Source organism: Lucilia cuprina, chromosome 3 (genome assembly GCF_022045245.1).
Source record: "Lucilia cuprina isolate Lc7/37 chromosome 3, ASM2204524v1, whole genome shotgun sequence".
In the NCBI taxonomy this organism is placed as follows: Eukaryota; Metazoa; Arthropoda; class Insecta; order Diptera; family Calliphoridae; genus Lucilia; species Lucilia cuprina.
In genome coordinates, this window is record NC_060951.1 from 2441860 (window position 1) to 2454857 (window position 12998).

The 12998-nt window shown below is 31.2% G+C and overlaps 1 protein-coding gene across 5 annotated transcripts in view; it reads left to right on the top strand.

Annotated features, from left to right (window-relative positions):
• The window catches only part of LOC111676744 (amyloid-beta-like protein), a 98611-nt gene extending 85720 nt beyond the window's left edge, over window positions 1-12891 (top strand). Inside the window, exons 3-10 of one of the 5 annotated variants that reach the window (XM_046947575.1) lie at window positions 4321-4459; window positions 4618-4839; window positions 6571-7058; window positions 7125-7277; window positions 11327-11476; window positions 11753-12369; window positions 12438-12582; window positions 12643-12891. In XM_046947575.1, coding sequence (XP_046803531.1) covers window positions 4321-4459; window positions 4618-4839; window positions 6571-7058; window positions 7125-7277; window positions 11327-11476; window positions 11753-12369; window positions 12438-12582; window positions 12643-12873 — 2145 coding nt within the window. In that variant the 3' untranslated portion in view covers window positions 12874-12891. The remainder of the gene's footprint in view (window positions 1-4320; window positions 4460-4617; window positions 4840-6570; window positions 7059-7124; window positions 7278-11326; window positions 11477-11752; window positions 12370-12437; window positions 12583-12642) is intronic. The other 4 variants (XM_046947578.1, XM_046947576.1, XM_046947577.1 and 1 more) reach the window with 4 other exon arrangements.
• Window positions 12892-12998: the final 107 nt, after the last annotated feature.

Genomic DNA, 12998 nt, shown 5'->3' on the forward strand with positions numbered 1-12998 from the left:
AGTTCTGTTCTAGTTCTGTTCTAGTTCTGTTCTAGTTCTGTTCTAGTTCTGTTCTAGTTCTGTTTTAGTTCTGTTCTAGTTCTATTCTAGTTCTGTTCTAGTTCTGTTAAAGTTCTGTTCTAGTTCTGTTCTAGTTGTATTTCAATTCTTATTCACATTTTCCAATAAAACTCTGTTATCCAACCTCGTTATTAACTAACAAAAAAGAGAGGAACTAAATTTAGTTTATATATTTCCTTTCATTTTGCTGGAAAATGTTTGCGTAACCTCTTTTCCTGCAGCTGCTGCACATGTTTCTATTTGCCAATCTATATATATAAAATATAAAGGAAGTTGTACCTACTTAATATTGACAAGAAGATAGTAAATCTTTTCCTGTAACATCAATTCACATAGAAATTGTTTAAATAGGATAAAAAAGTGTATTAAAATATAATAAAAATGAGAGCTTTAAAAAGACAAATAATAAACATATTAAAGTGAAAGTTAGAAGTTTGTTAGAAGTTTGTTTTCTTTGCTATCGGTTACCTATTTAAATATTTGTTTTATTAATCCTATAGTTTAGAAGATATTTAATATTTTACTTTTTGTAAAAGGTGCCGTATGATTGATATTAATTAGGGAGTTGAGTAAGAAATTTCTTTATAACTTTTAAACTATAAAAGATAGCACAGCTATTCAAGCTGTGTGTGAAAGTATACTTTTAAGGCTTTAAATTCTTATAGAAGTTTATTTAGAAACGAATACTGTGTGTCTGCTGTAAAAGCCCAAATCTGTGATAAATTTTCTGTGAAATCAAATGTTTGCTAAAAACTTTAATTAAGCAATAAACTTAATTTGTTGTTATTAAATTTATTTCTTTATTATTTTGTAGTTATCTTTATGGAAACCAAATCACATTATTCTAATTTAAAATCTCTTGAAACTTTTTATTGACCTTTTAAACTTTTATGCAGATTTATTTTTTTTTTCTCTTCTGCCATTTTCAGGAAACATTAACAAAAACTTAATAAAATTTCTAATACTAGCAATTAATAAACTACATAATGATGAACTAAAGTTTATAGCAAACGACTTAAAACAAATCCCCAAAGTATTAAACCTTAAAATAATGATGTTTGAGTAAATGTTGGTTTTAGTTTGAAAATCAAAAATTTCTCTAAACATATGTGTTTGTATATTTAAATTATCAAATCATTTACATACGTAGGTATTTAATAAATAACATAATGAAATTGTCTGACAAAAAAACATCGATCAAGTAAGAGCATAGAGTAAAATGCTAACAGCCGCAACCCAAAAAAACCACAACAAATGGAGTAGTCTTTTAGGAGTACTAGAAAACCATAAACATAAAATAGAAAACTTAATTAACAAGAATATTTAATTAAATAAAGATTTTGTAGCAAGAGCAAAAATGTAATTTAATTGTCATAATATGATAAACTAAAAATGGTTATTAATGCTATTAGTTTATTAAAAGAGAAAAACAAATTAGATAGATAATCCTTAGATCCTTAACAAACCCTAAACAAATAAATATTTGAAAAAAATAAAAAACAAAAGTTTTAAAATTAATAAGGCATATAAATTCTTATAGTATTTGTTTTAAGCCTTAAGGTTTTCCGAAAAAATATAAATAAATAAAGGATAAAGTTTAAAACATAAAACAAATAGAAAATAACACAAGCCATTAGCTTGGAATAAAACAAATAATTTATTTGTTTATAGGTTTTCAAAACAAGAAAAGCTATAAATATTTAATTGTTTTTAAAATACTTAAGGCTAATAAATTTCAAAATAATTAATTTAATTTGATATAAAAACATACAAAAAATAATATAACGTAAACATTTAAAAGTCAATAGTTCGTTTGCATGGAGAGTTTTCAACTTTGTTTTAATTTCCTAAAGGCTTAGTTTTTATGCCTAAAATTTGCCATACATTTCTTTGAAATCGCAGCAATATTTTAGAAGTTATTGTTAAAAAACCATTTTCGTACTAGGGTACGTATGATTGATATTAGGGAGTAATTTTAAAAAATAATCAATAACTATTAAACTATAAAAGTCACAAAAATAATTTAAATTGCTTCTGTTCTGTTCTAGTTCTCTTGTAGTTCTGTTCTAGTTCTGATCTAGTTCTGTTCTAGTTCTGTTCTAGTTCTGTTCTAGTTCTGTTCTAGTTCTGTTCTAGTTCTGTTCTAGTTCTGTTCTAGTTCTGTTCTAGTTCTGTTCTAGTTCTGTTCTAGTTCTGTTCTAGTTCTGTTCTAGTTCTGTTCTAGTTCTGTTCTAGTTCTGTTCTAGTTCTGTTCTAGTTCTGTTCTAGTTCTGTTCTAGTTCTGATCTAGTTCTGTTCTAGTTCTGTTCTAGTTCTGTTCTAGTTCTGTTCTAGTTCTGTTCTAGTTCTGTTCTAGTTCTGTTCTAGTTCTGTTCTAGTTCTGTTCTAGTTCTGTTCTAGTTCTGTTCTAGTTCTGTTCTAGTTCTGTTCTAGTTCTGTTCTAGTTCTGTTCTAGTTCTGTTCTAGTTCTGTTCTAGTTCTGTTCTAGTTCTGTTCTAGTTCTGTTCAAGTTCTGTTCTAGTTCTGTTCTTCTAGTTCTGTTCTAATTTTGTTCTAGTTCTGTTCTAGTTCTGTTTTAGTTTTGTTCTAGTTCTGTTCTAGTTCTGTTCTAGTTTTGCTCTAGTACTGTTCTAGTTCTACAATTTTGTCATACATTTCCATGAAATCGAAACAGTAGTTAAGAAGTTATTGATATAAAACAATTTTTGCACTACAGTACGTATGATTGATATTAATTAGGCAGTAATTTTAGAAAATTGTTAATAACTTTGAAACAGAAGGAACTAGAGACATAATATGAACTGCATTATAAAGTAAACATTTAAGGCTACAAATTAGTTATGTTAAGACATAACGTAGCTTGTTTATTGTTTATAAAATAAGGTGCAAAAATAAAAATTATTTTTTTTCAAAAAGTTTTTCTCAGCATTTTTTGTTAACTTAAGAAATTAAACATTTAACTATAAATTTTGGGAATTAATAAAATTAAACTTAATTTTCCTAGTTTTTGTTTTAAATAAAAGTTAAAATTCTTAACCATATTTCTATAATATTTCTTAGAAATCTCTATCTATTTCAAACTCTAAACTACTGCAGTTTAGTTACAAATAAAAAATTTATATTTATGTCTGCTTATAGATATATGTATTGAGGAGAACAAATCCATTTATTTAGGTTTTTTTTTTCTTTGACTCTTTTGTTTTCTTTAAAATACCTAAAACACAATGTTGTGTAAACGAATGTAGAAAATTTGTATAGTATATGTTTGGCAATAGGAGTAAAAACACATACTATATAAATAACATGGAATTAACAAAAACAACAACAACAATATGTATGTATATAAACCTTTGATAGACAAATTCAATTTTAAGACTTCAATTCTATTGAAATCGATTTGTTATGCTCCATTTCCTGTTTCCGTTTTTTTTTTTTTTTTTTTTTTTTTTGTTTTATACAAAATTTGGCTCATGGTCTATAAGTGTGATAGAGAGGGAAGCAATGAAAGAGGAAAAGAGTTAAAAAGTAAAAATATGTGAGTTTGAAAATGTAGAGGTTGTTGCTGCTGTTATTGCATGTGTAGTTTATAATGTTTTAGAGCTGGTTGGTGTTCATTTTATTTTTAAACCTCAATGGTTTCAAATAGACACACACACAAACACATTCTAACTTTAATGTATACATATATGAATACATATACTTACACATTAAAGTATTAACTCTCTTATTCATATACACTATCGATACACATCAAGTACACTTGGAGAAACAAATTGTGTGAAAATTTTGTTTAAATTATAAGAAAATAGTTCTGATTTTTAAAATCTATAAACATATTATTAGTTTGATTAAATTTTCCTAAAAGCTTAGCTTGTCCACTATAAATTTACTTTATATTTCATTCAAATCCCAACAGTATTTAAAAAGTTATTTAAATAAAACTCTTAACATAACAGGGTACGTATGAGTAATATTAATTAGGAAGTAATTTTGGAATTTTTTTAATAATTTTAAAACTATTCAAGATAAAGTAATAATTACAATAAGAAATTAAAATAAACCTTTAAAGATACAATAAATAGTCATTGTTTATCCTACGATAAAGCTGCTTTAATCATTAGCTTAACAAATAACTCAAAATTTCTTAAAGTGTACAGTCAGTCATTCTTTTAGATTTATAGTATTTTCTAGTATTAAAACAAACTATGTGTAGCATATTTATTTATCTAACAACGTTTATTTTTTCTCTTCAATTTGCAGGCATATCCCAACAGAGATATTACCAATATAGTGGAATCATCACACTATCAGAAAATAGGTGGCTGGTGTCGTCAGGGTGCATTGAATGCTAATAAATGTAAGGGTGCTCATCGTTGGATTAAACCATTCCGTTGCTTGGGTAAGTTCTAACTATATTATTCACAAACAACTAATTTTATTTAAAAGCCTCAATAGGAAAAGGAAAACAACAGCTCTAGCTAGACGTCGTTGTAGTCTGTTATATTTAGTTTGCAACTGACCGTTTAATGTGTTTTTTTGTTTGTTTTATGTTTATAGAAGGACCATTCCAATCGGATGCTTTATTAGTACCCGAAGGTTGTCTATTCGATCATATACACAATGCTTCACGTTGCTGGCCATTCGTTAGGTGGAATCAGACTGGTGCTGCTGCTTGTCAAGAGCGTGGCATGCAAATGCGTAGTTTTGCCATGTTGTTGCCATGTGGCATTTCCTTATTTTCGGGTGTTGAATTTGTATGCTGTCCAAAACATTTTAAAAGTGAGTATAAATCTAAAGTATTTAAACCTCCTCTCTCCCCAAAACTATCTACACACGCTTAGCTTACACATTCCTCTACATTCCTGGTTTAAACACACTCACTAACACACATACTTTTCCTTTAACTAAAAATACATAAAAGGAAATAGTAAACTTAGAAAAAAAAACGTTGTTTGTTTTACAAATGACTTAAATATGCGCTAGATATGTGTTGGAATAAATCGAAGTATCTAGTTTAGCGGAAGGAGATTAAAATCACACACATACACACACAGAAAGACAGCTAGCACAAAACATACACACTTACACCCATTCTCACATAGCATCTCTTGTCAAAGAGAACGAGAGCCAACAAAATAATAATAAATATAACCCAATTTCAAAAAGTAAATGTTTGATAAACGTGACCAATTGGCCTGTAAATTTCTTTAGCTTAAAGATTCTCTAAGAATACAGTTAAATAAAAGGGAGTTATAAAAGCAAAATGAAAAGCTAAAGGTTTGAAAAATCTCTAGAATTAAGTTTTCAGCAGTAAGAAAGGGATTTATTTAACTTTTAGAAAGATGTGTTAAAACTAGAACGAACTTCCAGAGACACACACATCTATGCAATTGGTCCTTCGAAACTGTATCTGTAATTAGAGATTGTTGATCCATCTAAAATCTCATCTCATCCATGTGGAGAAGCCTTAACTCTCTAAATTTCCCAAACTATTGGTCCTTCCAAGCCGTCAATCTGAAATTTGAGATTGTTAACCCTTCCAAATCAAACAAATCTCGTCCTTCACACCAATAAATCCATGTCGTTATTCGGTGTTTCAATTATCATTGCAGTGGTGTCTTCTTCCTATCAATTGGTCCTTCAAGCCACAAAATCCTCCGTGATCCGTAATCCTCTAATGAAACCTTTATTTTCTGTAGCAATTGGTCCTTCTGTTTAAAGAATTCGAGAGGTTCCCTGTCATTAATATTGTCTGCTGGTTCTCCTATGTCTATGGGCCCATATCGTATCATATTGACGAGCAACCATTCACTTGAATGGATAAATATGTAGTTCATTTGATTGTAATTGTCAATTGATCCTTCGAATCAATTAATTCTAAACATTGATGCTGAATGAGTTGATCCTGCAAAATTCTACATAAAAACTTTCTTATGAAGTAATTAACATTGATTTTCCGCATCCTTATGGGTCTTGTAAAGCCCAAATTTCAAATGCAATTTCAACATTTTCCTTATCCAATAACAGACCTTCCATTGTTTCCTGTCGAAAGTTTCGTTACTTTGAATTCGAAAAAAGCCTCCCGTTGTGTCGCAAAAATTTTATTCTGAAACGTTTTCGAAAGAGTTCTCTTAACAAATTTGGAAAAACAAAAAACTTAAACTAATTTTTAAGAAGAATGTATTCTTTGTCATTCAGAAACAATGTATCTTGATATTTCAAGTAAAGATAATGGATTCAGATGTTGTAGTACTTCCTATCAAAAGTTCTGTTGCTCTGAAGTCGAAATAAGCTTTCAATTTCCTTAGTGTCGCAAAATCTTTCTCCTAGAACATCTTCCAAAGTGTTCTCTTAACATACTTTTAGTAACAGTTTTGTCATACGCTAATATATCCCGATTTTTGCAATTTTCTAAATTTCACTAAAACCTTCCCTTGCAATAACAAATTTTCCGTTATTTTGAATTTACTTAAAACTGAATGGAATTTTCATTTATTCCTCTTTCATTAGCCGATGAAATACGCGTTAAGAAAACCGATTTACCCGTTTTGCCACCAGCTGAAATCACCAATCCCATCAATGATGATTTAGATGATATCAGCAGTGAAGATAATGATTCCAACTACTCCAAAGACACCGGTGATGATATGGAGGATAATGATGATGATGAAGACGATTTATTAGCCGACGATGAAGAAGATGAAATGGCTGCTGATGAAGCGGCTGCCACCGGAGATGATGCTAATGCTGAATATGATTCTGTAGAGGATAATTATGAAGAAGATACTGCTGATAATTATGATCAACAGGGTAGCTCTAGTGGTGCTAAACCAACGGCAACAAAGAAGGAAGAACAAAAATCTTTGGGTGCAGAGATTAATAGCAAATCAAATGGTGATTTGCCTATGCCACCCACTACCGGACAACCCACACCTGATCCTTACTTTACACACTTCGATCCCCATTATGAACACCAGAGCTACAAAGTAAGTCAAAAAGTAAGTGTTTTCCCATGCCCAGGCATTTTTTTTAATTATCAAAACCCAAATAAATTCTAAAACAAGGAAGCCCAACAGCGCCTCGAGGAATCGCATCGTGAAAAGGTAACACGTGTCATGAAGGACTGGTCCGATTTGGAGGAAAAATATCAAGATATGCGTTTGGCTGATCCTAAGGCTGCACAAAGTTTTAAACAAAGAATGACTGCACGTTTCCAGGTAAGTTTCTAGCAAATGCTAATTAAACATTTAAAAAAGGCAATAGAAGAAATGTGAAAACTAGTAAAATCTCTAACTGTCTAAACTAACTGTATTTTGTTTAAGTTACAAGTCATATTTAAGTTGCTCATGTTCATTTCATTTTCATTAAATATAACATTATCCTTTAACAAAAAAAAAAAAAAAAAAACTTTAAAGATTTTTTATTTCTTCAGAATTTTATTTTTGTTCTTTTTTTAACTTTATTATTAGTATTGGTATGTCTTTGTATATAATTTAGTGTAACTGTATCAAGTAAACGTATTTGTATTTGTATTCTGTGTTGTATTATATATATATTTTTTTTAGTTGTAGTTGTGCATAATAATGGGAGCGAAAGAATCATCAGATATGAAGCTTTTATATATAAATATTGTATAAATATAAAACTTTATAATAAATATATTAAATTTTCTGTAGTATGGTGCTAATGATGATGATGATAATGATTATCAAAATAAATTTAATTTGAAATTTAGCTAAAATATATTATTACTCCCTTAATAAACATGATAATGATTTGCTGTAATCATAATAATTATAATAATATTAATACATAATTTTAAATACATAAATTGGTTATTAATCTGATTATTTTTCAAAGCTTTGTTGCTTTTACTACTACTACTAAATACTACATTTATTTACAACCATAATAATACTACCACTACTACTAAAATTATGTTCTTTTTTTGTACTCTACCACTACAATTACCATAAAAATAATAAATATAATAAGCAAATTATAAAATTTAGTTAGTTGGAAAATTATCTCTAATCTAATTATTTAAAGCAAAAAAGAAAATAATAAAAACACATAAAGGAGCAAATGCGTCGTTACTATTCACATTCCTTCTCCCTAGTTTTTTTTTCTTTTCAAAATAACATATTCCCATGGAGACTTAATGAGGCTTGTGGAGAATGTTTATGAACTGTATTTGGTTGTTAGTGGCTGAAGAAAATGTATTGTATTGTAAGCGCAGATGGTTTTTAGAATATAAAGGAAACTATTAGAAACTTCAAAACAGTCTTTTCGTATTGTATTCAATTTGTTTAAGAATTTAAAGATTAAATTACAACTTGATGTAAATGGGAATTCTTGCAGGAAATAGTGCTCTACATATAATGTATTTTATCATTCTGTAGCACGTAACCTTTGGAAAAAAGTCAACATAAACATCTCAAATGCTATTAACACTCCTTTCTATTAAAAGTTCTGTTGAGATTGTTGACCCATCCAAATCAAACAAATCTCGTCCATTATAACCTTGTGAAATCATTAAGCTTCGTCCGGAGTTCAATTTATAAACAAATGTTTCGCCATCGAAACACCTTGAAAAAACTATTCCTATCTTCATCAATTCAACCTGTTCTGTGGAGTTTCAGATCTTAAATTTTCCAAATTGAAAACACTAAAGACACTGATGACAATTTTGTTGCAACTGTCCACATCTAATTGATGTTTGTTGCTTGAACTACTCAAAATAAAGAAAAATTTAATGGTGTTCTAGATTTAAAACATTCCGAGTTAGAAACACTCTCTGTCCAGCTCTAAAATTTCCAAAGCAGAAAACACTGAAACGAAAACTTAGACTTGCAAAATTATGAAAATTTCAATGATGTTCTAGATCTGAAACTTCCAAAGTTGAAAACACTGAAACGAATTTTTGTGCAACTGTCCAGATCTAGTTGAAGTTTCGTGCTCCAACCACTTGGACTTGCAAAATTATGAAAAATTCATTGATGTTCTAGATCAAATACTTCCAAAGTTGAAAAGACTGAAACGAATTTTTGTGCCACTCTTCAGATCTAGTTCATGTTTGTTACTCCAACAACTGAGACTTGCAAAATTTAGAGAAATTTAATGATGTTTCAGATCTAAAACATCCCAAGTTAATAACACCTCTGTCCCAGTTCTCGAATTTCTAAGGTTTAAAACACTGAAGCGAATTTGTGTGTAACTCTTTTGATTTGGTAGACTTTTGTTTCTAAAATTAAGCAAAATGCAATGCCGTTCCAGATCTATAACTTCCAAAGTTGAAAACACTAAAACGAATTTATGTGCAAATGTAGAGATCCAGTTGAAGTTAGTTGCTTAAACAACTCGAGTTAAAAACCCTGAAACTAATTTTAAGTATCTGTTCAGATAAACTTGTTCTTTGGTGCTCCAACAACTCGGACTCCCAAATTAAGGAAATTTAAACATTTCTATTAGAAATCACTGATAGGACTAAACCTTGCATTAATGGGAGCACTTTACCTACGTCGTAATAAAAAAGAAGAAAATCTGAGTTTAAGATCTTCAGTGTACTGAAGGCTCCTCAGGAATTTATTCGAAGCTACAAGAAGAGCTGCTACAAAAATCTACTTAACAAATCCTGTGATGATGAAAAGTGAGTTGTAAAGACTCTTCAATTAAGAACATTTTTGAAATTTAACGATCACCAGTTTCAAGATCATCTAAAGATCTTGATCACTAAAGGTTGTTCCTAAATTAGAAGTTTGACGACGGGAAACTTTAAGATCATTTCATGTCAACGTAGTTTAAATTTAAACTTCAGCTTTAATATAAAATATATATTTCGGTTGTCTCATCTAAAGCATTGAGTCGATTCAATTGCTTTCCTGGAAGTAAAGTATTTGAATTAGGAGTAAAGGCTTCTGGAAGAGAAAATAACTTCCGCTTTGCTTTAGTTACTAATATTGATCCTTGAAAGATCACATGGTCTTACATGACGTATGATTTCGCAGTATTTAACGGTCTACCTTCTCTCCCTAGTACATTTTCTGCCTCTTTCTCAATTTCCCAAACTTTAGGCAATTAATTTTGAAACGAGATCGATATTCACCAGGTCAATACGATCATTAAGTCCAAAGATTAAATCGATTCAAAAAAGAATGTACACTCAGTTGTTCTGAGTCAATTTCTAAACGAATAGAAGCGGAAATACTTAACATCAAGACTAGTACCCGCTAGTCGGATGTTTCTTGTTAAGAAAGCGAATCATTTGAATTTGATGTAAAGTCTGTAGTAAGAGGAAATTAATTCTGCTTTCCTTTAATCGCTTATACTGATCCTTTAAAGGATCGAATGGTCTTCCATGAGGACAGTTCTACCTGTGCTACATAATCTACTTTCTCTCCTTAGTATATTCTCTACCTTTTTTTCCAATTTTCCAAAGATTAGAGTCAAAGCTATATATTCCCCACATCGATACGATTTAGTCTAAATATTCAATCGATTCAACACAAGAGAAGAGCACACAGTTGTCCCCAGTCAATATCAGAGTATTGCTCTATTATAAAGGCTTCCATTTAGAGACGTAATTGAAATCTCCAAATCTTTTTGGAACTCCCTAAACTATTTAATAGGGATTATGTCATTCTAAAACAACTCCAAATATTCGTTCACTTTGTCACTCTGCATTTCTTTTTAAATATATTCAAATTTTGTTCACTTCCTGTTCCAAACATAAGATTTTTATCAATCCACCCCACTCATTGTCATTTCACTACCCCGTTTCCGTTTTTACACATTTTGGTTTAAATAATCACACCATTAACTCATGTAAAACGTTAACTGCATGTTGATGGTAGTCTAAAGGAATTCCTTAGATAAAAAAAGAAATTCCTTTTGTGATAAAAAAATATTGAATATTTAATTTCTTTAGTAGAATTTGCACTCAGTAGTTTAACATTTAAAATCAACAGACCCCAACCATTTCAAACTCGAACAACATTTCTATTTTTGTATAACTAACCTATTAGTAGTTAGAACCAATACACAGTTCCTAAACAAATTCCCAGCAAAATTTCTTTGTTTCGTTTTATCGCTATCGCCAAAAAACAAAGTCACCCAAATCAACAAACAAAAGTCATGACACCAAAAAAAAAAACAAGAAAAATTTAAGAAAATTTGCAAATTTTTAGACAAAAAAAAGCCAACTTCTTTCTGATAATCTTTCTCTCTTAAATGTACAATACATCTTTATATGGGAATGTAATTTTAGACTTCTGTTCAGGCACTCGAAGAGGAAGGTAATGCGGAAAAACACCAATTGGCAGCCATGCATCAGCAACGTGTTTTGGCACACATAAATCAACGTAAACGTGAGGCGATGACATGCTACACACAGGCCCTAACAGAGCAACCACCAAATGTAAGTAGTTTGAAATGTACGAACAGACAGACAGACAGACATACCCACTGACTGACTGTGTGACTGACAATCCCAGCATTTTTCGCCCCAACTCACACATATGTAATCACCTAAAACGTCGTGTAAGAATTATATTTTCAAGAAATTCATGTTGTGTGCGTGTGTATTCAACATTCCTTTCCTTTCTCCTACGTTTTATTTCCTCTTTCATCTCTTAAAAACAAAATGTGGTATTGAGTTGCGGTAACTTATGTTTTCTGCATTTTACATTTAAAGGCTCATCATGTGGAGAAATGTTTACAAAAATTATTGCGTGCTTTACACAAGGATCGTGCTCATGCTTTGGCTCATTATCGTCATCTCTTGAATTCCGGTGGTGCTGGCGGTTTGGAGGCTGCCGCCTCAGAACGTCCTCGCACTTTGGAACGTTTGATTGATATTGATCGTGCTGTTAATCAGTCCATGACCATGCTTAAACGTTATCCTGAATTGTCCAATAAGATTTCTCAACTCATGAATGATTACATTTTGGCTTTGCGCAGCAAAGATGATATTCCCGGTTCTTCTTTGGGCATGAGTGAAGAAGCTGAGGCTGCCATTTTAGATAAATATCGTGTAGAAATTGAACGCAAAGTGGCTGAAAAGGAACGTTTACGTTTGGCTGAGAAACAACGCAAAGAACAAAGAGCTGCTGAACGCGAGAAATTGCGTGAGGAAAAATTGCGTTTGGAGGCCAAGAAGGTAGACGATATGGTTAAAGCCGAACAAGATTCAGGAGCCTTTACCAGTGAGGAATCTAAAACCAGCAAAGATGAGACCGTAGTAGATCCCACAAAAATTTCGCACAGTGACAAAGATCTGGCAGCAGAGGAATATTTGGAGGCTACCTTAAGGTAAGTGTTTTAAACTTAATCTACAAAATAATAATATTAATTTATTCTCTCTATTTATCACTTCACAGCACTAAAACCCAAACCATCCTGCCCACCGTGGATGACGAGGCTGTTCAGCGTGCTGTAGAGGATGTAGCCGCTGCCGTAGCCCATCAAGAGGCCGAACCTGCTGTCCAACATTTCATGTCCCATGATTTGGGTCATCGCGAATCGGTATTTCGCATACGTTCTCTATACCCGTATTTACCTAAAACATATCCTTTCTCTTTGCAGAGCTTCTCTCTACGCAGAGAATTCTCTCATTCACCGGCGCATGCGAATAAGGAGGGTCGCAATGTCTATTTCACTTTATCCTTTGCCGGCATTGCCTTAATGGCGGCCATATTTGTGGGCATTGCTGTGGCCAAGTGGAGAACAGCTCGTTCGCCACATGCGCAAGGTTTTATTGAAGTTGATCAGGTGAGCAAAAACAAGAAAAAAATTCGAGGGAGTTTTATAAAATGAACTGTAGCTTCGACTAAAGACTAGACTAGACTATAGACTAGACTATAGACTAGACTATAGATTAGACTATAGACTAGACTATAGACTAGACTATAGACTAGACTATAGACTAGACTATAGACTAG